The 25,133-nt window shown below is 39.9% G+C and overlaps 1 protein-coding gene across 5 annotated transcripts; it reads left to right on the top strand.

The window, feature by feature from the left end:
• Nucleotides 1–297: 297 nt before the first annotated feature.
• On the top strand, nt 298–25,133 carry MACIR (macrophage immunometabolism regulator). 5 transcript variants are annotated; one of them, XM_054185005.1, is made up of 3 exons: nt 325–433; nt 6,517–6,881; nt 9,658–25,133. In XM_054185005.1, exon 3 carries the CDS (start codon nt 9,679–9,681, stop codon nt 10,300–10,302), a length of 624 nt encoding a protein of 207 aa, XP_054040980.1. In that variant the 5' UTR covers nt 325–433; nt 6,517–6,881; nt 9,658–9,678; the 3' UTR covers nt 10,303–25,133. The 5 variants fall into 5 exon arrangements, with proteins under 5 accessions (XP_054040978.1, XP_054040980.1, XP_054040976.1 ...); XM_054185001.1 differs by having other exon boundaries at nt 6,517–8,097; XM_054185002.1 differs by lacking the exon at nt 325–433 and adding an exon at nt 580–5,987 and having other exon boundaries at nt 6,517–8,097.

The following is a 25,133-nucleotide window of genomic DNA, read 5'->3' as shown; positions in this document are numbered from 1 at the left end:
TGGCGTCTCCCGCCTCCTCCAGTAGGCCCCTGCCCAGCCCAGGGCGCCGGCGCCCAGCCTAGGGCAGCCCTCGGGGGCGCTGCTCACCTCGGGGCCCGGCGCGGCCTCTCCTCCTCACAAACACGGGCAGGCCCAAGGGTACAGCGAGAAGGGTGCGCAGGAGGGAACGGTCCGTGGCGAGAAGGGCCCGTGTCGACTGGGGTCCGCCCCGCCGCGGGGTGCGGGGACCCCTTACTCCGCCGCCGGCCCAGGCCACCGCCCGCCGCCGCCGCTCCGCGCCCCGCCCTCAGCCCCGCTGCGCCCCGCCCTCAGCCCCGCCGCGCGGGGCGGGCCGGGCCAGGCCGGGCCGGGTTGCTAGAAGCGGTGCGCGCCGCACTCGGTGCTTCGCTGCTCCTTCCGTGCCGGGCCCGGGCCCCGCCGCCCTGGACCGTAGGTAGGAGGCGGGGATGGCACCGCTCCGCGCAGCCATCCGTGTGGCGCCTCGGCGGCCTTGGGCCCGACCCGTGCCTCATGGAGGGGGTGCCAGCGGAGGGGCGGCGGGTGGGCCCAGGGAGGGACCGTAGGGCCGGCGGGGGGGGATGGATCTGGGCCGACGCCCGGTGGGGCCGAGGGCGGTCGGCGTTGTTGGTAGGGGCCGGGCGCGGGCCGCGGCGATGCCAGGGCTGGGAGTCACCGAGAGCCGCAGCCATACCGGGGCCGGGAGTCACGGGGGACCGCTGGGCGCGGCGCGGCCCGGCCCTGCCGCGGGCGGCGGTGACGCCTTTGCGCCTTCCCAGCGGTGCTGAGGGCCGTGTGGCGGCGGGACCCGGACCCGGAGCCGGAAGGCGGGCTTTATCCCCCGCAGCACGGAGCTCCTGGCGCTTGTCCCCCGCCCGCCCCTTCCGCGAGCTGAGCGGCGGGCCCCGCGCTCCCCGCAGGCCCCTGCGCTCCCCGGACCGCGGCCGCTGGGCTTTCCCAAGCGGTGGCTGAGGGATGTGGCGCGGGGGAGCGGGCGGCGCAGAGCGAGCCTTCGGGGAGCGGGCGGCTGGGCTGGGACGAGACGGGCGTGTCGGTGCCGGTACCCGCCTGGGGAAGGAGTCCCCGGGAATTGTCATACCGGGCCTGCAGCGAGGCCGCTCGGGTGCCCTTTCTGTGCCAACCGCTGGTAAACGGCGGAAAAGCCACGAGTTCATGTGTTAGCACCCGCACCATGTTCATAACCATTTATAGCTCTCTTCAGGTGCAGCTTGCCACCACGAGCAGGCCCCGTACCATTCTTCATACTCTTAGGCCAGTGCTAAACCTGAATGTGACCTTACTATTCAGTCTGATAGTACCAAAGTACACTAGTGCCCAGCTTTCTGTGGGTAACTTCATATTTCTCTGTAATGAATCTTGCTTAGTGAAGGGTAAACAGTGGCTCAAAGCTCTGTTTAAGTGTTGACTGTACCGTCCGTGGTACTCATTGACTGCATTTGTGCACTCTAGCACACTTCACAGAGCATGAAGCTTGCTAAGCTGCTTTGGTTTGTTGGCAGGTGTGTTTTGCCAATTCTGTCTTGCATAAGATATTGGGGGAGTGTCTCTGAACAGTTGAGGTGCTCAGTGGTCTACATATATGTAGGAATACCATCTCAGGTCTTAATTTCTTTATATATAAGTTAGTTATATGCTGTTTTACACAGGGGCTTTAGCTGGTGCGAGTGTGTATGTACCTATTATAAAGAAAATAGCAAATGATGTGCACAAGTAGGTGTTTTCTGTGAACATGTCTTTGCTTGTTAGCGTGCTGTGTAGAGCGGGGCAGTATGTCACTGTACATACATACATGCTTGCATAGCTGTACGTGGAAATGAACAGATGGCAGAAGCCTGCAGTTACATAGATCTTGGTGGGAGCGATGGAGACGGTCTGTGATGGGGTGAAGGACTTGCTGCTCGCTTGTACCAGTAGCTGGCCAACTTCTGACACAGCTCATCCTAAATACAGTAAGAATCTTTGGAGCATTTCCAAGAGGGGTGTAGAGAGGACTGCAGAACTGATGCTTTGGTTTGCCACGGGGAGTAGAAGTGTGCAGCACTGATTCTCCTTCCTACTTTTTCCCAGTCATCTCCCCTACTGAAAGCTTCTCCTCCCATCACCCTGCTGCCGTGGGTGTATTTTGAACCATATTCTGCTTTACATAGTGGTGTTCCTTTACTTTTTTACACACACACACACACACACACACACACCCTGCCCCTTGAGGAAGAATGCTTGTTAGAATAATGAAGACAGAGGAGGGTGGTTCTCACTGTGACTTTGAAACGAGGGAAGTGAGGCAATGGCTTGGTGTTATCACTGATACTAAGTTCTTGCGTAACAGCATCAACATTATAGCATGGCTTTTTTTATAATCTCTTCTTTGACCAGCCTTATGCTGCAGGCTTGACCACGAGGCATGCATAATCATATGCAAATGCAGTTTGTTGTGGTAAGGTCAGATGAACTGAGTATTCCAGGACAGGATTTTCTGTTTGCAGTAGTTGTTAAGTTTAATACAAATTTACTGTGCCTACCTGTGCTGTTGGGCTTTTACTAATTCTTATTCCATATTTGCATTACACTTGCACCTGCATTTTCAGGTAGCATCTAAGTATGGGAAGGAGCATTTGAGAAGGAGGCAGAGAACAAAACTTTAAAGCCATTATATACGTAACTGTAGTAAGCTTGAGGAACTGACCTTTAGCATTTGTGGATGGTATAAGTGAATGAGACACCTTTCCAACAAACACTTAAATAGCTGCTGCAGATTGCATCAAGTCAAGACAAAAAACTAGTCATTTGAAGTGCTTCAGTTAAAAAGGAAAACCCAAAAACCTAAATTACATTGATTAAACATATTTTTCCTGATATCTTTGAGTAGGTCTTAGTTTTAACTTGTATCTTTCTTTGAATAGCTGTTCCTAGTCAAAGGCTGAATATAATATTGTTTACGTTGGTAGTTTGAAAATAATATCTGCAGAGCTGTATTTTCAGACGTGGCAATATCGGATACTACCAAGCATGCATGTCTTGTCTGACACAAAAGCAATGGAGACCCTTATTCCCATTAGCGTTTTGGTTTTTAATGACAAAAATCAGTATTTAGTCAGTGAAATCTGTAATACTTTAAAAACCCTGCTTTTTTTTCCCCACTTTATTTTTAAAAGGACAAATTAATTTTTGTTTACAAGTCAGGTTGTGGTGTGGGGATTTTTTGTTGTTTTTTTCCAAGTGGTCCAGCCTGAAACTGGAAAGAAGAGAACTTTGAAAATGAAACTTAGATTTTGCTTGGTGAATGAAAATCAAAACCACAAAGAAATAAAATGCAATTGTAAAGAAAACATTCTTTTTAACTTACTAACTAACTATGGAATAAAAATGGTTTGGTTTACAACATGCATCAGCTTTTTTATGTCTAGCTGTTTCATCTTTTGATGGGTAATGTTGGTAAATAGCTATCTTTATGCTGGCCAGGAGCATCAGCTTACTGATGGAGCGAGGGGAAAATGTTCATCTGTGATTCCATCCATCAAGGAATTAGCATTGTTTATTTAAAGGACTGTAAATATTTCAGAAAAGTTACCCTCTGTTAGACACTCACATCTAACATTGTTGCCGAAGAGATGTTAGAAGTTAAATGGCCTTCTTTCCCACCATTTTCTTTAAGTTTCCTTGCTTGCTAAGTCTGCTTATACAAAATTCATTAGCCTGGACCGACTCTTGAAATTCCATCTGTGTCTTTTTCTGTGTAAATTGTATGCTCTGTCATGCTGATCTGGTCTGTGCTAGTCGCTGGAGTTGCCGCTTGTAGTTCCTTAGTAATTCATTTGTGATCCTCTTCGTTTTTAAAAGGTGGTTTCCTGCATCATAATTGTCTGTTTAAAGCTGCGTTAATAACAAGAATTAACAAACTAGTTAAATAGTTCTTGCTCCTTGCAGTAGGGACATATTATTAGAAATTGATTTAATCTTCTTTTGCAAAACATTTAATAATTCTTTGTTCTGTATAAACCATGTGATATTTATTGTCCAGTATACTGGATTGCTGAAGAGTCACCTGTTGACATGAACTTCCTGCCCCCCCCCCCCCCCCAAACACTATTCTGTAGTTTTTGTTTTTACTGGTTGTTTTGTGGACTGTTGTTTTGCATCACATCCTGAAGTTATTGCACTGGTTTTATTAATTCAGCAATATCCGTTCATCTGTTTTCTTAAGGCTTAACATAGTCTTTATATACAATTTCATTTTCTTGCATGTAATTTTGATAGAAAGTCTGTGCTAAACTTTGTTCTTACTCCATCTGAATGTTGTCGAATGTGGTGCCACAATTAAACATTACCTCCATTCTCTTTTCCATTAGCGTAGAGTGGTTTGGAATTTCTCCTAAGGAACAGCAAGAGCTGGTGAAGAATGTGTGTAGTTTATTGGCACTGTTCTCATGTTCTCAGTGATTTTTAATTTATTTTTTTTAATCCCCCTTTCCTGTCTCTATAAATGTGGTGTCAGTCTGTAAAACGTAACACAAATATAATAGGGGACCTTCAAGAGCATGATGATCAACATTAGTCTAAGTCTCTTCAGCTGAAGGTAAAGAGCATGGCTAAAAGCAACCATCTGGTTCTGGCAGTACTTGCAGCAGTATCACCAGCTTGCAGTGGAAGAACCTACAAGCTGCATACATCTCAAAAGTATGCCCCAGCTCTATAAAAAGAAATGTGTCACCTTTGTGGATACTTCTACATAGCTGAATTTTATCTTGATTTTTCCCTTTCAGATAAGTATTTATCTCGTTTTAGTTGCAGATTGGAAGTAATTATTTCTAGAAAACTTTGCTCTACAAGTACATCACTCCACCAGCATCTTTCAGTGGCAGAGAAACAAGATGGGGTTTCCAAGAACACATACTATATGTATGTGAATTTTTCTTTTCAGATTACAAGGGGAAAGATGTAGACCTTATTTTTTCCCTTCACCATCAGAGACGATTAAAATACTTGAAAATGTGTGCTGGCTTCACACGTGCTTCACATGTGCTGGGTCACCATACTTCTGATGTTTGATTGACAAACATAATGTCTTTTAAGTGCATTGTGTATATTAGTTAATGGCAGGACAGAGAAGGGGAAGTGTCAAAACTGGTGTGATATCTCCATCCAATGTGTTTGACTGTTTTGCAGAGTTGGTATCACTGAGTCTATTGCCATCTTTCCATTCTGCTATCTGCGTATTGCAATTATGAGCATTTTACCAATGAGACAGATCTTTGTATTTCTTAACAAATAATACTACCTGCAGGGTTGGCATCTAGAAAAAAAATCACCTGTTCTTAAAAAAAAAAAAAAAAACCAACAACAACAAAATCAGTAGTTGGATGGACAGGCATTTAATGCTTCTCTTAGAGAAAGGGCAACTTTTCAAATAATTTCGTATTCTCGTATAGAAGATAAGTAATGGCAATACCAATTTACAGAGAACCAGTTCTTTTGCTGAGAGCAACTGACTGTGGTGACTTCAAAATAATGCAGACTTTCTACAAAGCATAGGAGTGTCAAGGGAAACCCCTCTTCATCTTTCTTTATCTTCTTTAAATATTGAGTAATTAAAGTTGATATTTTTTCAGTCACCTACATTTCTCTCCTTAGAAAGACAGTAAGTAATAACATTTAACAAAAAATAACAAATGATCGGGGTAAAAAAAAAAAAAACCAGCAAGTGAGAAGATGTCATTGGGTCTAGTAAGAGAGTATGGGAGAGGTCATTGCAACAACGAATGATTTACAGTGTATATATTGGCATGGTGTGATGTTAGACATCATTGTGTCATACATATCTGTTTTTTATTTGTCTCTTGTTAATCTTTGAGCAGTATCTAACACCTTCAAGAAAGACACAGTAATTTGCAAGCTTTTATATTTGCAAACTGGAGGTTTTGATGTTTTTACCCTTGAAGAACTATCCCAAGCATATTAATGTATTCTTTGAGGTAATACAACAATTTATAGTAGTTAACCTAGTATTTCTATTCATTATTCTTCTTCTCTGTGTTTTAGACAATTTTCTCAATATTTAACTGGATTGGGTCAAATTAATTTGTATGCAGAGCCTGCTTTATAACATAAAGAGGATCTATAAAATCTTGTAAAATCTTAATGGAGTGAATTGTATTCTGGAAGCACTTCTGACGTGTATTGGTCAAGTGAATCCTCTTGGTAACTGTTATTTTCAGTAATTTTCCATACTTTTTAAATCTGTGAAGCAGCAGCAAAAAAAAAAAAAGGATATACCCTCTTAACAAGAATCACAACTTTTCCTTGTTTTGATTCTGTAGTAAATCTTTAATTATAAATTGTCTTGAATTGGCATCACTCTGGTGTCATTCTCTTTAAGAAGCAAGAAGACAACGCAGCTGTTTGTAGGTAATGATATCTACACTCACAGATACTGTGAGTTTCTCAAATTATTTTCTTTTATAGAAGTCATCTAAATTATGTTTCTCTATCTTTTTTTACCAGATAAGGAGACACAGCATGTTGAAGCCATATGGCAGCTTGACTAACTCACATTAAAAGTCTTGGGAAAGAACAGCTGAACACTGAAACATGCTGAGTTTTGGACCTCTGCCTGTGGAGCTGGCCAGTCATTCCTCTCACCAGCTAGCAGTGCTGTTCCCTTGAGCTTCTCATGTTTATGGCACCAGTTTCAGATGCTACTGTTGCTTTCGAGTGTCTGTCGGATTTCTTGGTTTTAGGGCTGTTCTTCACACTGCAGCACAGAAATGGAAGCTCTGCAGTTTCAGGCTGAAGTACTAGGCTGGAGTTGCTGGCTTGAAGGCTTCTCTTCTCTGATTTTCCTTTGTACTGTTTTTCGCCAGTGAGGGGTAATTGTTTGGCAGTGGGCCCCTGCCTCCTTCTCTCCTGCTTGCAGTTGCTGTTCAAAATTCATTGCTTTTTGTTACCAGGGCAAACACCCATGCTTCAAACAGAAGTAAATTAATTTTGAAAGCTGTGTTCTGAGAAGAGCCTTTGTGTTGCTTTCAAGTTCTGAAGGCTTTTTAAACTCAAAAAGTGCATGAAGACATCTTTTCCTCCCTTCTTTTCCTGAGGGCACATATTGCTGTGGCAAGTGGTTGTTGGTTTTAGTGTGGGGTTTTTTGTTGTTGCTGTTTATATGTGACTAGATAATATGATTAATTTCTAACCTTGCTGCATGACTACTTTGTTTATACTTTTTCTAGCACATACTTGTACTTTTTCTAACATCATTTCAGCTTTTTAGCAGAATGGGTTGAGTCTTTCTAGGAGATTACTGGAAAGATTTCTGAACTGCAGGGTAAAAATTTGGAATTAAAAGAACAGGAACAGGTAAATATTTAGGTTTCTTGGCTAAAACCACAGGGTAGTTAAAAGTTGTAATGCAAAATTTTTCTGTGCTATGCCCCTAGTAACCATGGTTCTTGATGGTGCAGGGACTATTAATTTCTACTTAAGGAATTTGTCATGCATGTCTTTAACTCAGTGGCTGGAACCTCACCATGCTTATTGTCTCACTGCTAGATGTGGTGCTAAAGTAAAAAACAACTGCTTCTGCTCTTCTGAAAGTTTTAATTGACTGCATAAATATATTTCAGAGTCAATTAAATATAATGGGCAATGTTCTTGAGTTTTATGTGGAATTTTTTTCGGTGAAAAATTTCAGCGTTTCATTTCCTTCAGTATTTTAATTCTTTATTTAGCTTTTGCTATCTTACCTATATTGTTAAATTCAAAATGCTTAAAAGCTGACTGGATGAAGTGTATCTGTGTATCTGTAAAAGCGATGCTATGCAAAACTTAAAACTGGTAATGAAGAATCCTAAGTAGACTATGATTGTGAGAACTGAAAAAGGATGTTTAAGACTAAAGGAACATTAGTAATAGTCTCTTCGTAATAGGTGTCTATCAATGACAAATAAAATCCTCTTCATCAAAACAGTGGGGATTTTGTTTACTCCTGGTTTATTAGCACAGGGAGCAAGAGGCTGGTTTGAGACTAAGCAGGGAGGCAGAGATGGGAACATTACTTGCCATCCTTCCCAGTCCATGAACACAAACAAGGTAGGCTTAAATTTTGCATGAGGCTAGATTATTTTCTTTTGCAAATGAGATTTGCACACAGCTTTCACTTGTATTTTAAGATGAATAGAGGTTGATATTGATGGGATTTGGCGGAGTATCTAGTTGCAGAAGTTTGAATAAAGTATTTCCGTGTTTGTTGCATCTTTGCTACTCAGCCTGTGACCTCCTAAGCTTCAGAATGGCAGCAAGGAGCAGCTTTAGACATTTGCAAACAGATAATAGCATGTTTTAAGTCAGTCTCATCTGTGAAACATTACTGAATGTGGTTTACGGTCCCCTGTAATGAAGTTCAGAATTGCGTTCCTGCTCGACATTTGCATACTAACTTTCCTTTCTTCTTTAGAGTCTCATTGCTTTTAAACATTACAAAGCTATGCTGAATTTGTTGTGGACTGTGTTGGCTAGAGAGTCACTAGCTACTGTTTAGAGCAGAGGTGAGGCTGATGATGAAGACTGACATGAATTTGGAAACAAATGTGACCTTTCTGTTTTGTGAAGTAGTTGTGTCACTGAAATGGTGTAGCTGGTGCTGAAAACAAAGAAGTGAAAATAATTAAGCCTTCTTTGTGTTCTAGCATCCACTGGTGTATACTTGCTGTGATATTGACCTTATCTTTCCATGTTAGAGGTGGTAATGGCTTGTGGCGGATAGTTGTATCTGTAAAGGCACCAAATGATGTATTTGGAACAGTTGTGAGGGAATAAAGATCAGGGCAAAATAGTCTATTTCCAGAAGAAATAGTAAAACAAATAAAAACCATAGGACTCAGAATATTGGTTATTCCTAAGATGCGTATAAGAATTTTATGCTATATTTATTAAATGCTAGTGTACCATTTCCTTTGTTAGAAATACATTAGGATAAAACAGCGTGAGTTTATTTGGTTGATGGTGAATAAGATAATTTTTTTTGTGGGGGTGGGGGGCGGATTGCTGATGACCTATAAACAGGGCTGTTGAACAGCCAGGATGCCTTTTTTTGAAGCTAAAGCAAGCTGTCTTCACATCTGGAAGAGGGAGGCATTGCAGTACACTCAGTAGATCAGGTCTGGTCTGTGGTCATGCCCGACTAAGGTAGTAGCTGCTAGACACGTTTGTTTAAAAGCTGTGTTTACTGAGATTATTGTCCAATACACAGCTGAATGTGGGAGAAGTTGCTGTGGATGTGCTAATGGATGTAGATGGCCTCAGAGGCAAGGGGCTATAAGGAATCAAATGGAGTCTAAAAGGATGAAAAAATGGACTGGAAAGATACTTCTTTTTTATGTACAATATTACTCAAGAATGTTTTTAACATTTAAGAATACCAGGAGTATATTTATGATATCTTTTATTAAAAAAACACCCAAGATAATTTTAAAAGGCAGGTGTTGGCGATCATTTTGCTATGCGACACCTTGTAGGGCATAAGACAAGGCTGAATAGAGAAGTACTGGTCATGACTTCTGGGTGATACGAAAGCTCATTTCTGCAATTGTCTCTCAGCTCCTCGTGTTGCATAAAGGCTCTATTTCTGATCAAGCTCTGTTTTATTTTTAGGAGGATAGCATTGTGTTTAAAATGGAAGTTGACATCAATGGAGAGTCCAGAACTACCCTATCCACCCTCCCTGTGCCTCTTGCGGAGGTGAGTCCTGCGGGCAGGATGGAAGCAGAGAAGCCCCGCTGTTCCAGTACCCCCTGCTCACCAATGCGACGGACTGTTGCGGGCTATCAGATCCTTCACATGGATTCTAACTACCTGGTTGGCTTCACGACTGGAGAGGAGCTGCTAAAATTAGCCCAGAAGTGTACAGGAAGTGAAGAAAATAAAGGGGAATCTGGGCCAAACTTGCGCTCCAAGCAGCTTGATTCAGGACTTACACGTTCCTCCCGTTTGTACAAAACTAGAAGTAGGTACTATCAGCCATATGAGATCCCAGCAGTAAATGGAAGGAGGAGGAGACGGATGCCCAGCTCAGGGGATAAATGCACTAAGGCTTTACCGTATGAACCTTACAAGGCACTTCATGGTCCCCTGCCTCTTTGCCTTTTAAAAGGTAAAAGGGCTCATTCAAAATCCCTGGACTACCTCAATTTAGACAAAATGAGCATTAAGGAACCTGCTGACACAGAAGTGCTACAATACCAGCTCCAACACCTTACCCTCAGAGGGGACCGTATGTTTGCAAGAAATAATACATGAATTATCATCTCAAATTTAGAACCAATTTCTGATTATTTCTCTGCTGCTGCAAAAATCCACTGTTGTACTGTGTACATGGCTGTCCACATTGTAGGTGGTTGTATCAGCTAAATGTTATCAGAAAGTAATTTATTTGAATAGAATCTTGGCAATGCAACGTGTTACAAATACGTGGAGGGAGAAAGCTTTCCTGAGCAAGCAGCTTCTGATGCAAATTTGGCTGCAACTGGTGGATATTTCTTTGGACACCTTTTAACAAAAAAAAAAAAGCATTTGATTTTGGGGTTTGGGATTATTTTTTTTGTACAGTTAGATCTAGATTTACAGCATTTTCACATTGAAAAATTGGTGATGTCTGCTTGGTTGTTGCTAATTTTGGCTTGATGTTAGAAACTGCTCTTGGATAAGTATTCAAGTTTAGGAGGTTTTTTGGGTTTGCTTTTTGTTTTGGTACTCTACAGTAAAATGTATGTATTTTTTTTTTTTACATCATGGAGAGGGAAGTGAGCTTGGCTAAATTGGATCACTGGCTATTTAAACAATCCAGTTCAAAGATTTTCAAACTGTGCTTGCACTGGTGATGAGGGTGAGATTCACTCAAAACAAACCTTTACTACTTGAATCCTATTAAATTATTTTTTTAGTTTCTGCATGGAAGTAATTGCTTTGCCTCCTCTGTTCTATAAAACTTGGTCAGGATAAGTATTTGGGTTATTAAAACCAAAACTTTTGGGGAGTGAAGATTTTTTTTTTTTTTAGTGGGATTTATTTTTAACGTTGTCTTGACACGCAAACAAGGATTCACTGCAGGTGCCAGTAAGTAGACTAGAATGTCTGCATTGGTATGTCAATGTTTTTGATTTTAATTCATGAATTATGTATGATGTATAGCATAGGAAGGTGTCAAACGACTCCAGTATTGTTTTGGAAATTCACTTGGTTTGAAGCACTGGACCCTTGAGATCTGGAAGGCTGATTTATTTTTTTTTTAAGTATTTCTGTGTCAGCGTTGAAGAGATGATCCTGGATTATTCAACAGAGTAGATTGAATACACTGGCTTACTTTTGTTACTGAAGAATTTTTTATCCAAATGTGACATCAAATGCAGTTTTGACAGCTGTATTCCTGGATGTATTGAAAACATTTTAGTAACTTATGTTTAAAAATGAAAAGTAGTTTTCAGTGCATTCTTCTGCTGAGTCAAGAGTGCAGCTTGGGTTTGGCTGATGGCCTCTGCAGGAGAAGTTAAAAATCAGATCACGTTGTTTTGAAACATAAATTATTTGATCAGTTGTTTCTGGTAGAATTAAGATTTTGATTGTTTGTTTATCATGCAGAATGAATAGGAAGCACTAGTTAGCGCATGCACTGTGGAACATGAAGAGGAGTTCTCATTCTGTCAACTTCCACAGTTTTAAATTAAGTCGGCCCAGTAGTCTGCATTTTGCTAGTTTGGTTGTCTCTTTTAGGTTTATTAGAATCTTTGGAACAAACCAATGTGTATTTTCAAAAGTTAACTACACCTGTGTAAATTTAATGTATTGAACAATGATCTTGAAAGTAAAATCTTCCTATATAGTCTCTAGTTTGAAAAACAGGAAATGGTCAGATGCCAAAGAGATGGGGGTTTTGTTTAAGGAATAAACACCACTGTTTATTGACGTACCCTATGAAACTGTATTTCTGGCTGAAAAATAAAAAGGGTGGTGTCAGCACTTCTTGTTGTGGAGTCTTTTGCTGTGTAGGAAAGAGGACATTTAAAAAATACAACTTCAGACCAGGGATCACTTTAAAAACAACTTTAAAGCAGGGTCTTGGACTTCTGTGAAATAGGTGCTTAGGTTTGTTACTTTGTTTCAGGAAATGGGCCATGCAATTATTAATATTTTGTGCATGTTTCTAGTGTCATCTTGTGATATAATTGCATAGCTACACTAATAGAGAGGTTGTTGGCTATCTAGCCAAGTTCAAACATAAAAAGTATGTTAGTGCTTTATCTCTTTGGTGATTTGCTTGTGAAAGTGCTTACATGTGGTTATGCTGTTTGCTTAACTCATATAGACTTGGAGCTCTCATGCTGTATCCTCATTCGAGGGACCAGTGTTTTGCAAGTTTGGTTTGTAACATTCTTTCTGCGAACTCATATCCGTGAGGAGTTCCTGATTTTACCTCTAAATTAAGCATAATCTCAGCCAAATGAAGTCTTTTGATCTTGTCTTATTTTTGCTGCTTATAGTGTCTTCTACTAAACTAGTCTATTAAAATCAAAGTTGAGAAGGTTCTTCAGACTACTAATACGAAATTGAATGTGAACAGTACTGACCTTTCAAAGTGAGTTCTTGCTGTTCTTGTAATAAATTAAAAGAAAAAAAAAATCAAAAAATAATGTTTCCTTGTCAACTTTAGGTGTCTTCCAGAAGATTAAAAGAGCAAAGGTAGAAATGATACAGCGTCATAACATTAACAAATGGTCTGAAATCAACATTAACAGCAGATCTGGAATCAAGTACAAATGTCTAAGCTGGGTTATTGAGGCAGATCCTAAATTCAGGCACACCACTGGCATTTTTTAAAAAATATACCAAAAAAGGATTGGTATGAAATCCATTCTCTATTTCACTGTTCTTTTCTTCATTTCAGGTATGAACTCATAACTAGTCCTGTCCTGCTGTGTTACAGTTTTTATTTACATCTGTAGAGGGTGCCTAACTGACCTTATGGTTTCCTTTACCTTCTCTGACTTGTACTCGGTTCCCTTGGGGGATGCTCTCTCTCTTGCTGAGCATGTTTACTGGAGTGGGGGTTGTTAATTGCAGACTAGGGCTACTAGGCAGTATTGCAAAATAAGTAACAGACAAACCTAGCATTTTCTAAAACTGCTCTCCTGGATGTGGTGGGTTTTTTTCCTGCTGGGAAGAAGGAGAAAGGTTGTTTTTAAACTGCTGGAAAATGCAGATGTTGCTGTCTGGACATTGAGAAAGGTTCTCAGTAGTTCAGGACTTGGAGCAGAAGTAATTTAATTATTTTGTGTGCAAATAAGAGGACAAGCATAATTTTTAAGAAGAATTACAGGAGAACAGCAGAAAGCCTATAAGCTGCGTAAAAAAGCCTGCCAAAATCTACAATATCTGCAGAAATACCACCCAATTAGTAAAGGTAGGTGATGTCAGGCTGTATAATTTACTTTTGAAGAAATGAAAAAGCTATCTAGAACACAAAACTGGTCTGAAAGAATCTAAGTGAGTTCAAAGTATGTTTTCATTCGGTAAAACACAGGTTTCAGTTAAAAAAGTGAATACTAAGATAATGTCAAGTTTCATGGTTCACATGAATATTTGTAGTAGTAGTAAGGGAAATACTACCTGTAATATAGACTAAGCAAAGAATTGTTAATGGATCACATAACTGTTGTTTCTAACTTTTCCAATGGTACCAAAGAATCTGAAACAAATTATCCAAGATAATAAAATTTTGATGTTCTGGATGCTTGGGAGGGTGGTTATTAACATTAAACTTCATCTTAAAGAGGGATGTGTGCTAAAAAGAAACAATAGAAAAAATTATCTTCAGTGAGAATATAGCCATAAAACTAGAATAAATTGAGGAAGACTAATTACAGAAGTGTGACTAAGTTGTTAAGCTGTTGTAGGGAAAATGCAGACCTAAAACTGAAAAATGTAGATTTATTACAAGCCTAACAACTTTAAACACAATGTAAAGCTTGGCAGACAACAGTAAAAGTGCCCATTTTTTTGCATGTAGTCTGAGCATTTGGCAAATACAGTTTCTTTTCTGTTTGCATGAGTGGTTTTCAGTGATTTGATCTATTAATTGAGACATCAGTTTCTGTGATGGCTGATTACACTGAACACTGTAAGAGTGGCAAAACTGTCTGTCTGATAGATCCTCAGAAGAGCACTTAAAAATGTTTGGATTATTGATTTTTTTTTTTTATTTTGTTTTTGCCTATATCACACCATATTTTTTAGCCAGAGGTTAATTCCAACTTTCCAAGTCCTTGAGAACCTTCAGGATTATGGTTTTTTTGCTCCAGTGACTTTGCTAGTGAAATACTTTTTTTTCCTCTTTATTCCTTCATAAAAGCACTCAGGGAAGATCAAGCTGTATCTTTAGGTCTATAGAATATGGAAAATTTCCTTTTTTGAAAGGAGCAAGAGGGATCCCTAGTTGCCTGCAGTACTTGCTTCTGATGTTGTAAAAACTAGGTATCATTGTTAAATATATGGTACTTAAGCATATAAATCCTTCTGTGAGCTGCTTTTGTAGGTGTTTTTTTCTGACTCTTAACCACGGATGCAGCCTGGGAGAGTGTAGGGTATTACGAGTTGCTGGTAGCTGACCTACAAAGCATCACAGAGTCATTAAAAAAAAATACAAGTCTCTTCTGTCTCAGCAATCATTATCAAGCAATTCTTCAGCCTTTTTTCCTTGTATCAGAGTGATGACTTCCATTAGTCAACAACCACTTTACTTTCCTCCTCTACATAACACAAGGGTCGTTCTTAATGACGCTACTCCCTCAGAAGTTGCCTTTGGTTGTGGCGTTTGGCTGCTTCTGGATGGCAGTAGTTGAGAGTTGGTGCTGCTGCTCCAGTGGTGTAAGCGCTAAACCTAATCTTTCGCATTTTTGTGAGATGGCTCAAGGGAGGGAATGTTACCCTAATGTTACAACACCTAGTCTGTCTTGCATCCCCCTTAACTTACTCTTAGCGTTAGTAGTTTGGCGGTAGAGAATTACATCAAGGCAAAGCTACAGAGGGATCTGTCGAAGCCCCATTAGGAGAGTTGAGGAAAGATGACTGTCAGGCTGTGGGGAAAAATCCAGAATCAGCTGATTTGCAATGAAAACAAAAGGGAAGGGAAGGATAGTAACTGTCCATGTTCCATACATTTTTAGGAGACAGTTGTCTAAACTTGCATATGCTTGACCTGACCTATCAAAGAATTGGTCTGGAATGAAAAGAGGGGGAAGACAAAGGACGAGAGCTTTGCACAGTGTTTTTATGTCTGTGAAGAGTGGTAGGGCAGAAAGAACTCGCCAGAAGATACTGGGGGGAAAGGCTGGAGAAATAAATGGAAAACCTCAGAAGGGCAGTGCTGCAAGAGTAGGAAGAGTGAAATGGTGTATGGTTTCAGTGTCAAAACAAGCAAAGACATGGAAGGAGATGGTGTGCTGGTCTCAAATCTCTACACAAGTGTTTCTTGATATTCTGCAGCCCTACACAGTGACAATAAGCAGATGGTGCAATTTCATAGTTCTTTGACAAAACGATGTGTAAGAAGCTGCCTGAGCAAGAAGAAAACTTTCATCCATTGTGTTTATTATTATTTTCAGTTAAAAAAAAAAAAGAAAATTTTCAAGCTTCTTTATGTATTCTGGTATAAATACCAACTATGATGTCTGGTAAGATTATTGCCCCATTTAATTTTGCCATTTTGCTAGGCGCTTGCCTGATGAATCTCCTGATGACCTGTTCTTTCTGTGAAGGTGAAGGAGACAGGAGTGCTAAAATATGCAAGAACTTTAAGAACAGCATTGACAGCTTGAATCCTATGGAAAATGGAGCAAACCATGATTTGCTGTAGTGCTTTACATTAACCTATTTTTCAGAAACTCAAAAAACATTGAAGAAAAGTGTTAGATACTGAGATGCTTTTAGAAATCTATTTCAGGCCAGAAATATTGCAGCATAGAGCTTCACGGTGTGAACTATAGTCTACAAATGGATAAAACTACAGAGGGAGAGATAATATCATAGTGCACTGGAACATTGGGTGGCAGAGCACCAACATTTTAAGCTAGATGAATGAGGTGGAGTGGGGAGAAGAATGCATTAAATGTAAGATTCATTTTTTTCTGCCTTAGATCAGCGATTTAATGGGTTTTTATTTGTTTGTTTTTTTATTTTAATTGGGGCAAACATCTTCCAATTTTTATGAAGGAAAATTGAAAGATATCCAGAAATGCCCCATTCCTGGAAGTGTTCAAGGCCAGGTTGGATGAGGCTTTGAGTAACCTGGCCTAGTGGGAGATGTCCCTGCCCCGGGCAGGGGCTTGAAACTAGGTGGTCTTTAAGGTCCCTTCTAACCATTCTATGAATGGCTACAGCTCCAAGCAACTGACTGAATGCAAGATTTATACCTATCCGTCTATGTTAGTGTTTTCTATAGAATTTAGTTCTCTCTAATTTTTATCAGCATTTCAATGTTCAGCTGATATTCGTTCAGAATTTGTTTTGGTAAAGAGATTGTTGGAAAAAATCAGAGGAAGAAATGCTGATGGGGGTATCAGTTAAAATGGTAGATAAACTCTCATGTAAATGCTGGCAGTCCTATTGATTTAATAACTTTGAAGTAGAACTGCAAACACAGCAAAAAAAAAATCATTAATCACTCCAAGGAACAGAAGTGGGACAAGATGTAAAGACTGTTCCAATTGGTAAATTCTGTGAGAGACAGACAGGTTTTGGAGGTGATCAAGTGTTTCATGAAAAATAACATTTGAGAGGGGTTTTTAGGAGGCTGGGTTACTCAGTTCTCACAGAATCATAGAATCATTTGGTTGGAAAAGACCTCTGAGATCATCGAGTCCAACTGTTAACCGAGCACTGCCAAGCCCACCACTAAACCATGTCCCTAAGCGCCACATCTACACATCTTTTAAATACCTCCAGGGATGGCGACTCAACCACTTCCTGGGGCAGCCTGTTCCAGGGCTTGACAACACTTTCAGGGAAAATTTTTTTCCTAATATCCAATCTAAATCTCCCCTGGCACAATTAGAGGATGTTTCTTCTCATCCTATCGCTTGTTACATGGGAGAAGAGACTGACCCCCACCTTGCTACAACCTCCTTTCAGGTAGCAGTAGAGAATCATAAAGTCTCCCCGCAGCCTCCTTTTCTCCAGGCTCAACAACCCCAGATCCTTCAGCCTCTCCTCATAAGACTTGTGCTCTACACCCGTAGGGAAGGCCTGCTCCTGCACCTTCAAGATTTCCTTCTTAAGGAATGAAATCATCAACTAGATCAGTTTCCACATGCTTTCATCTCAAGGTAGTCTGGTGGTACCTGGGGTGTTTCAGCAGCCATAAGCATGAACTAGAAATAGCCCTCTTAAAAACATCTTCAAAGACTAAGTGTCTGACTATGAAAGGAAAGGAGCATAAAAAGTGAGGAATTTTCACGGTGAATTATGGCATTTGTAACAACTACTCAGAGGTATGAATTTTAGGATGCTATATCTTGGAAGGTGACTTTGCAGAATGAACGTTCAGAACTGTAATGGGATGAAAAAAAATGAAGCTAAAGGCCTGAATTTATTCTTTATTAAATTAAACCAAATCCGCCTTTCTCAGTCTGGGCTTCCAGAGAAGGCCCAAGTCTTGCAGGGAGTGGTGTCGATGGTGAAGCAAAGAGCTGTTCCCACTGAGATTAGTTACACCCTTGAATGGTGATATTGGCACCTGAACTGCCACTAAAATATCAAAGGAAAAGTTCATTGACGTTCACTGAGGTCCCTGTGCTATATTTTTCAAGGTGCCGCATGTTGTACTTGATTATGTGGCTAAGTTAGAAACTGTCTGAGAAAATCTGAATATTCAATTTAAACCATTATTAAAATGTTAGTCTTGTTTTTACAATATTTGAATATTTTTATCTACCTTCCAGTTTTGGAAGATCAGTGATGCACTTGATATGACTCTCTGTCTCCTTAGATCTAGGTTCTAAAAAAAACTTAGAGAAAAAAATCTTCCTTATTCTTACATATTCTTGAAATGTAATATGTGCTTTATATCACCAACTGCAGAGTAATCCAAGTATTGAGTTAATCAGTACTGAAATCGCTATTGCAGTCATTGGTAGCTTTTCTATATGCCATCAAAAAAGAAATTTTTTTAAATGCATGTAAATGATGGCATGTTCTCTACTTGTATAATTTAGCCTTCAAGTCAATGGGCCATTGGTTTTGATGGTAGAAGACCTGGATTTCAGAAGAACAAAGCTGTAACACTCTATTTTGATGTCAAACTTCAATCATCTGCCTGCTTCCCCATCTCCTATTTTGTGGAGTTTTCATTGATTAATTTAGGAGAACTTCAGCCAGAAGGGAAGGCATTTTTGGAATGAAGAGATTGTCTCAAGTGGGCAATTTTCAAGAGGAAAAAATCTTACTTGCCTTATGTGTTTGAAAAATATTCTCAGATGAGACTTGCCTGTCGCAGGGGAAATAATTTGGGGGGGGCTGGTTGCATTTTGCTTTTATTTGGCAATGAAGCAGGCAGAAACCTTAGTCTGACAGTAGTTAATGCTTAATACTAAATTATAAAAATCCTGCCAGAAAAAACCCAAGTAACTGTATATGTGATTAGCCAGAGAGGGGATGGCAATGACTTCTGATAGTAATAGGTTATACACAAGGTGTCTTTTAAAGACGACTTAGGAAAACAACCCCAAAAGAATCGGTATCTGCAGTATTCTGCTGGCACAAATGAGAAGTTTTCTTGTGTCTTTGATCTGGGAAGTCCATATTTAATCCTGATCTGGGGTGACACTAGTAATCCTGACTGACCAATTGGCAGAAGCTTGAATTTCCTGCAGAGGAAGGTCAGCAATGCTGTTCACTGGGGGAAATTCAATGCAGCAAGTAATCGTTCCAATTAAAGCTCCTGTTGAAACTGAGTGTTTTCTCTGATTGGAAGACTAAATCTGTCCTTAATCATCCAGATAAGATGACATCACCAGGATGCTATAAACTGTCTGAAAGATTAAATGCCCACTATCAAAAGCAAACTTAATCCTGAAGCTGGAAAACCAAAAGGCTGCCTTTTTTAGTTCCGTGATCACCATTACTTAACATGAACCATAACTAAATACTGCAGCTGAAGAAAAAAGTCCGTATTGGAATGTGTGCTAAATATAGTCAGATTTTTTTTGGACTTAGTAGTTAACTGCTTTCTCAAAGAACTATTCTTGGATGATTTACGGGAAGATGGTCTTCTGCACTTGGTCGCAGGCAACACTGAAGGCTTACTTCAAGACTTATTACTGGGATACCTCTGTAGTAACAATCACAGTACAATTAATTTATAATTGTAATTGGAGAGACGGGGACAGATAAATCACATGTGCAGAATTTATCCGTAGAAAGCCAGCATGTATTTCAATTATGTAAAAATGAGGCAGTCCAAAAAGCAAGAGACCTACAAACAAAGTGATCCAATAAAACTGTGTCTGACTCGTTAGAAGACTTCGGGTAGCTATCGTAGGGGAATGGTTGATGTTAAGAAATGAAGAGCCTGCTCACATGCAAACAAAAAGGCAGCCACTATGTGAAGAACTGGTCAACTGGAAACAGGAGTGTAAGATGGTTTGAAAAATTGCTTTGCTGAGGAAACTAAAGGTGGTAGCGAAAAGTCTTCTAGACGCATTGACAGCAGAAAGTCATCTCAGGAACCAGTGAGATCACATGAGGGAAAGGCGTTGAAGGGGTGCTCGGGTGATGAGACCGTGACAGAGAAACTCAGTGAATTCCTTGTATCAGTTTTTACTGCTGAAGATGTTGGGGAAAGTCTCATGCACACAAGAAATTCTTTGTACCAGAGGGGTCAAAAAGCAGGTTATTGAAACAATGAAGAATGATTGGCTTATAAATAATTGAAAATAGAGCATATTTAAAAGGCTCTTAAATTTGGAAATGGGAGAAAATTGTGTGAAAGCTCAGCCCAAAGAAATTTGATTGAATTTCTTTCCTTAACTTGCAGAATCAACCAATTGGTTGCAAAACCAGATTACTAAGGGAACTGTTGTCCCATTTTCAGATTTCCCAAAAAAGCATGTTCCCCTGTTCCAGCCGCGCACAAGTTACTGTGCTCAGAGCAGAAGTACGTGGGTGGCTGCCCATCAAAGCTGAGGTGGTGCCAGGTTTATGTTGTCTTGCAGTGGCCCTTTGACCTCTTGATTGGGAATGTATTTAAGAAGTGCGCAGATCAGGCAGCAGCTGTTAAAGTAGAACTAAGCGGTGCAGAAATATCTGTCTGCAGCCAGCAAGCTTGTAGTGTTAGTCTATATAACTGTTGCTTGACCAAGTCATCTCCAGCATCTTCTTGGTAACAGATAGGACAGAGGACTCAGCTTGATTTAAAGGAAACCTGTGCAAGTGTTGAACCACGTGAGGGACTTGAGCACGCACGAAAGCATGGTCTGTTGGGACAGCATGGCTTCTCTAAAGGGAAACCCTGTCTGACTAAACTGTGGGTGGTCAGAAAGGATACAGATACAACTGTCCAGTGGCTTTTCAGAAAGGCTTTGATGAGGCTGTGCACCTGAGGTTATTAAAGCACGTGAGATGCCACAGGGTTGGAGGAGAGATAATCAATGCATGGGAGGCAGAAGTGGACCTTGGAAAGTGAGGAAGGTTTTGGAAGCTGGTTGGGTCTTGGTGGCTGCTCTTGGGTCAAAATGCAGAATATAGATCTTCTTTGTGGTGGAAGATGAGAGGAAGCCCCATTTGTTCCCAGGCGGTTTTTGAAACCAAAGTAAACTTGCGTAGAAAATACTTTTCAGTAATTAGTTGCCCAGAGGAGCTATATTTTGGCCGTTCTCACATACTGAGAAATCTGGTTGTCACCGTTATGGATGCTTGTAATAATACAATAACAATTTATAAGAAAGAGGTAATTATTAATGTCAGGTGCTATCTCCTTTGGAGGTTATGATGGAAAATGACAAATAAAAATCCTTGTACCTTTTGTCTCATGTCAGACTTAAGAGACCTAACAACAACAAAACTCAAATTATTTTCAACATCCTGAGGTTTTATTTGCACTTACTGCCTCAAACCATGGTAATGGATGAAGATGCAGGAAATATTCTTGAGAGCGCCATTAATAATTACTATTACACACACTGGATGAAACATCTTAATTCAAGCAGTCCTGTTGAGAGCAGATCCGTGATGTATAATAGTTTATAATGTTCTTGATTGTCTTTCAAGATATGCCTGCAGATTGAAATGTGTTTTATTTTTGGCTTGAACCTTCGATTGGTGAAACCTTTTTTAGTGAAGATTGAATTTCTATATTCTTCTCTTTCTTCCTTTCCCAATCAGATTGTTTCTCTCTTGTACTGAAATTCATCTTGTTCTGTTACCAGTCCAAAAGTAATTATTATTGAAAACTTTGAGTTAAATTTGGGCACTCTCAACTGTACTTCTTAGAAACAAGTAACTTTTCCAGTAGCTATCCATTAAGGGTGTATGTGACTTGGATGCTAAGTGTAAACATAGGCTTTTTTACATATCTGATTGAAAGCAAAGTCTGTGGGTGGGTTTTGGAAAATTAATATTGTGTGGTTTTTTGGATTGTCACAGTATCTAAAGAACACGCAAAACCTAGAAATCAGTTGGATGATCCTAAAAAGGAGAAGGCTTTTATAAAGATGTGAGAAATGACAGTCGTTGCTCTGGGAAAGTCTAGAAAATGCACTTTAAAGAACATATGTGTCATTTCCCAATTCTCAGGCTGAAAGATTTTAGACTGTGAGAGACTACAATGATGTCCAGTCTGATCTTAATATATCATCCAGAAATATCTGTATCAGATCCGTAACTTCTGATTAAACAGATTTTGAAGTATTTGGTTTTTTGGGGTTTTTTTGTTTTGTTTTTTAATCGAAACCTCTGTTTTTATTGCTTAAAACAGGAATTTTCTTTCAATAATAAAAATTGTAAAACTTGCAGTTGCTAGGGCTTGCTTAGACAGCAGTGCAGAGAGTTAGGGTTTAGATTTTCCTGAGCAAGACATTGGAATTCATTAAAAGTTTCCTATCTTTTTCAAGCCCCAAGCTGCAGCCACAGACTGAAGAAGGGACTGCACATGGTCTGGTTTACTTAAATAGTTTTCTTTGAATCATCATGCTGATTGATGTTTATGTAAAGCAGGGTGTAGCCAAGAGTTTGGTACGTGGTAGTGCAGTTTGCATACTAAATGGCTAGAAGCACGCTTCCACATCACACATGGTCTAAAACTTCCTGTTCCTAGTATATGAAAACTACTATTACAGCACAGAGTTAAGGATTAAGTTTGAGATATAAGATAGTCTCTTCCGGCTAATTCTCATGCAATAATTACTTCCAGGTTCACATTCTGCTTACTGTGGGGAGGCAGCTACATTTTAAAGATTATTTCTTGTGTTAAATATTGCTTCATAGTGTATTCTGTGCTAATTTAAATTTGGACTGAATACCTATAAATGAAAGTCAGCACCAGATTTGCTGACTCTAATAATTCAAAAAGGTTTTTTTTCTAAAACACATCTGCTTAGAAAGAAATCTGTCAAAACACAAAAGTTGTGGTGTTCTATGCTACCAAAGCTATGAAAATTGAGTTGTGGTGTTTATTTTGGGTTAGTATGTCTCATGAATTAAAATTGTAACTCTCTGCCCCTTCTGATGTGTTTCCACTAGTCATTTTGTGCAAGCTGTCATGCTGCTTAATCACCAATGAGCTGCTTTATCTTGCTATAGTGACACAAAATAGATCCAGGGATAAAAATAGCACATTTTCTGCGATTTTGTTGGCTTAAATCAGCTAAGAAGAGAGCCAGAACTAATGCAGAATGATGAAGGCTACCAGGAGCTGGGAAGGGGAGGCGGGAGTTTTTGGCAGCAGCAAGCTGTCAGGTCAACCCAGCTGTCCACGTCCTTGCAACAGTAGTTATTGTCAGGAACCCCAAGTTCTGAGAAACATGGTCAGCTGCTACACCTGGCTGCTGCGTTGCCAAGCTGCAGTGCCTGACGCTTCATTCATCATTTGACTTTTAGCTTTGATGTCCTTAAAGAACTTTGCCTTTGACACATCGTGGTTTTATTACTTCATCCTCACGCATGGGACTGTCAGGGAGAGAGAGGAATGAAATCCAGCTGGCCAGGTGACAAAAATTGTTTTATTTTGCCACGTACTCCATGAGTGTCTCGTTATTTTGGCATCCAAACGCATCCTGGAGCATCAGCCAGGGCGCTGCAGGCTCCCATGGCATCTCACAGCACTGTGGGAGCAAAGGTCTCCTCTTCTGGCTCATCCCCCACAGGCACTGTGGTGGCTCCGCTGCTTCGGTCATACACTGGGATGTTTTGCTCCAGCATCAAAAGGCTGGAACTATCTGTTTATTTATTATGTGAAATAGGAAACGATTTTGTTAAGAGAGGGCTTTCTTTGGAAGCATGCGTGTGCGCACAGGCATGTATTTTTAGAGTGAGAGATCTTCACAGAACACAGTAACTTATTTTGCCAAGTGGTCTTTCTTCTGGTTTAGTGCTGGTTTCGCTTTGATATTTAATCACTGAAGAAATAATTTGGAAACAGTTTATAGGACAGGTCAGAAAAGCTTGTTATACTCATAGCAAGGATGCTAGTGGATTTTGGTTAGTGTTGGACTGCAAGTAAATGCAGCCTACTCTAGATTTTTCTCCAGTATCATGAAATAAATTAATTTTGTTATCCTTAATACACAGAGGAAAAAAATGCATTAATACTGAAGCGTGGGATTGCACTGAATAAAAAGCCAAATGAAGTTGAGGTATATTTTGTATTTATTCAAATCAATACTTAAATTAAGTATTCAATGTTTTGTGAGTTTATTATAGGGGGTTTCACCATTGTCACCATTTCCTTTAATTTCAGTGTTGAACCTGGACATGTCATGTACTGCATTAAACTGTTGGCAGATTTTACAAATGTTTCAAGTTGAGTGCCACTGTAAATTAATTTTACAAAAGTTCTTCAGTTGCTCTGCTTTCCGTTTCATTAGATTTTGCAATTAGGTTATATCTAGACAAAGGGAGAGACTGATACTTCATACTCTCTTATCAGCAATATATATGCTATAAAATGTTGAATGGATCTGTGGAACACAAGCTAATGTAAGTTAATGATTTCAAAGTACTTTCAATACATCTGTATCAAATGAAAACTAAGACAAATGTGGAAATGGATGGAAGGAGATCAGTAAAAGCAGGTTTTTCAAAGTTGTTTTGCTTAATGTGGTTAAGTATCTTAAAAATTTTGCTTTACAGGGCAGGAGTAGAGGAGATAGATGTAAAATTATGTCTGCGTAGTCTTAGTTGTTGCCGTATAAATGAAGAATCCTGTACAGTATGTGTAATTACAGCAAAATTGTAAATAAAAGGGAGTGGTTTTTAAAAGTTATGGAAAAACTGCTGTTGATTTTATCCCATAAAATCTTTATTACTCACAGGAATTAAATGGAACTATCTGGGGAAAAAATGGGTTTATGGATAAATTCTTTTGGACCAAGTGGCACACTCATATACTTGTGCTCTGGAAGAGCCCTGCATGTATTATTCCCATAGTTTATTTGGAATTCTTGATTTTCCTTAATGATCTCAATTAGTGCTATATTTCTGTGCATTGACATGGTGCTAACTTCATCTCAAATTCAGAGTGAACAAATTGTGTAATCAACTCTCAGATAGGCTTTCAGAACTAAGTAGTAAAATTAGAAAGTACGTGAAGCATTACTCAGAAATATAAATGCACTCCTTGCACGGGTGCTCATCTGCTGCTGCGTGCGTGTGCCTGCGTTGTGTGAATGTAAACTGATTCTCAAGATCAAAAGCCAGTAAGTTTCTGTAATATGCTGTGGAGCCTGGAGGCGAACCGAGTCCCATGTGATGTGGCAGTTGCTAGGGTAACTAGCATTATTTGTGAATGCTGAGTATAAGCATTTCTCTTTATCAAGTCAGAGGGTTTCTTCTTTCTTTCTTTCCTCCTTTCTTCTCTTTTTTTTCTT

This window comes from Rissa tridactyla, chromosome Z (assembly GCF_028500815.1).
Source record: "Rissa tridactyla isolate bRisTri1 chromosome Z, bRisTri1.patW.cur.20221130, whole genome shotgun sequence".
NCBI lineage: Eukaryota > Metazoa > Chordata > Aves > Charadriiformes > Laridae > Rissa > Rissa tridactyla.
This window is presented reverse-complemented; position numbering and strand designations above follow the sequence as displayed.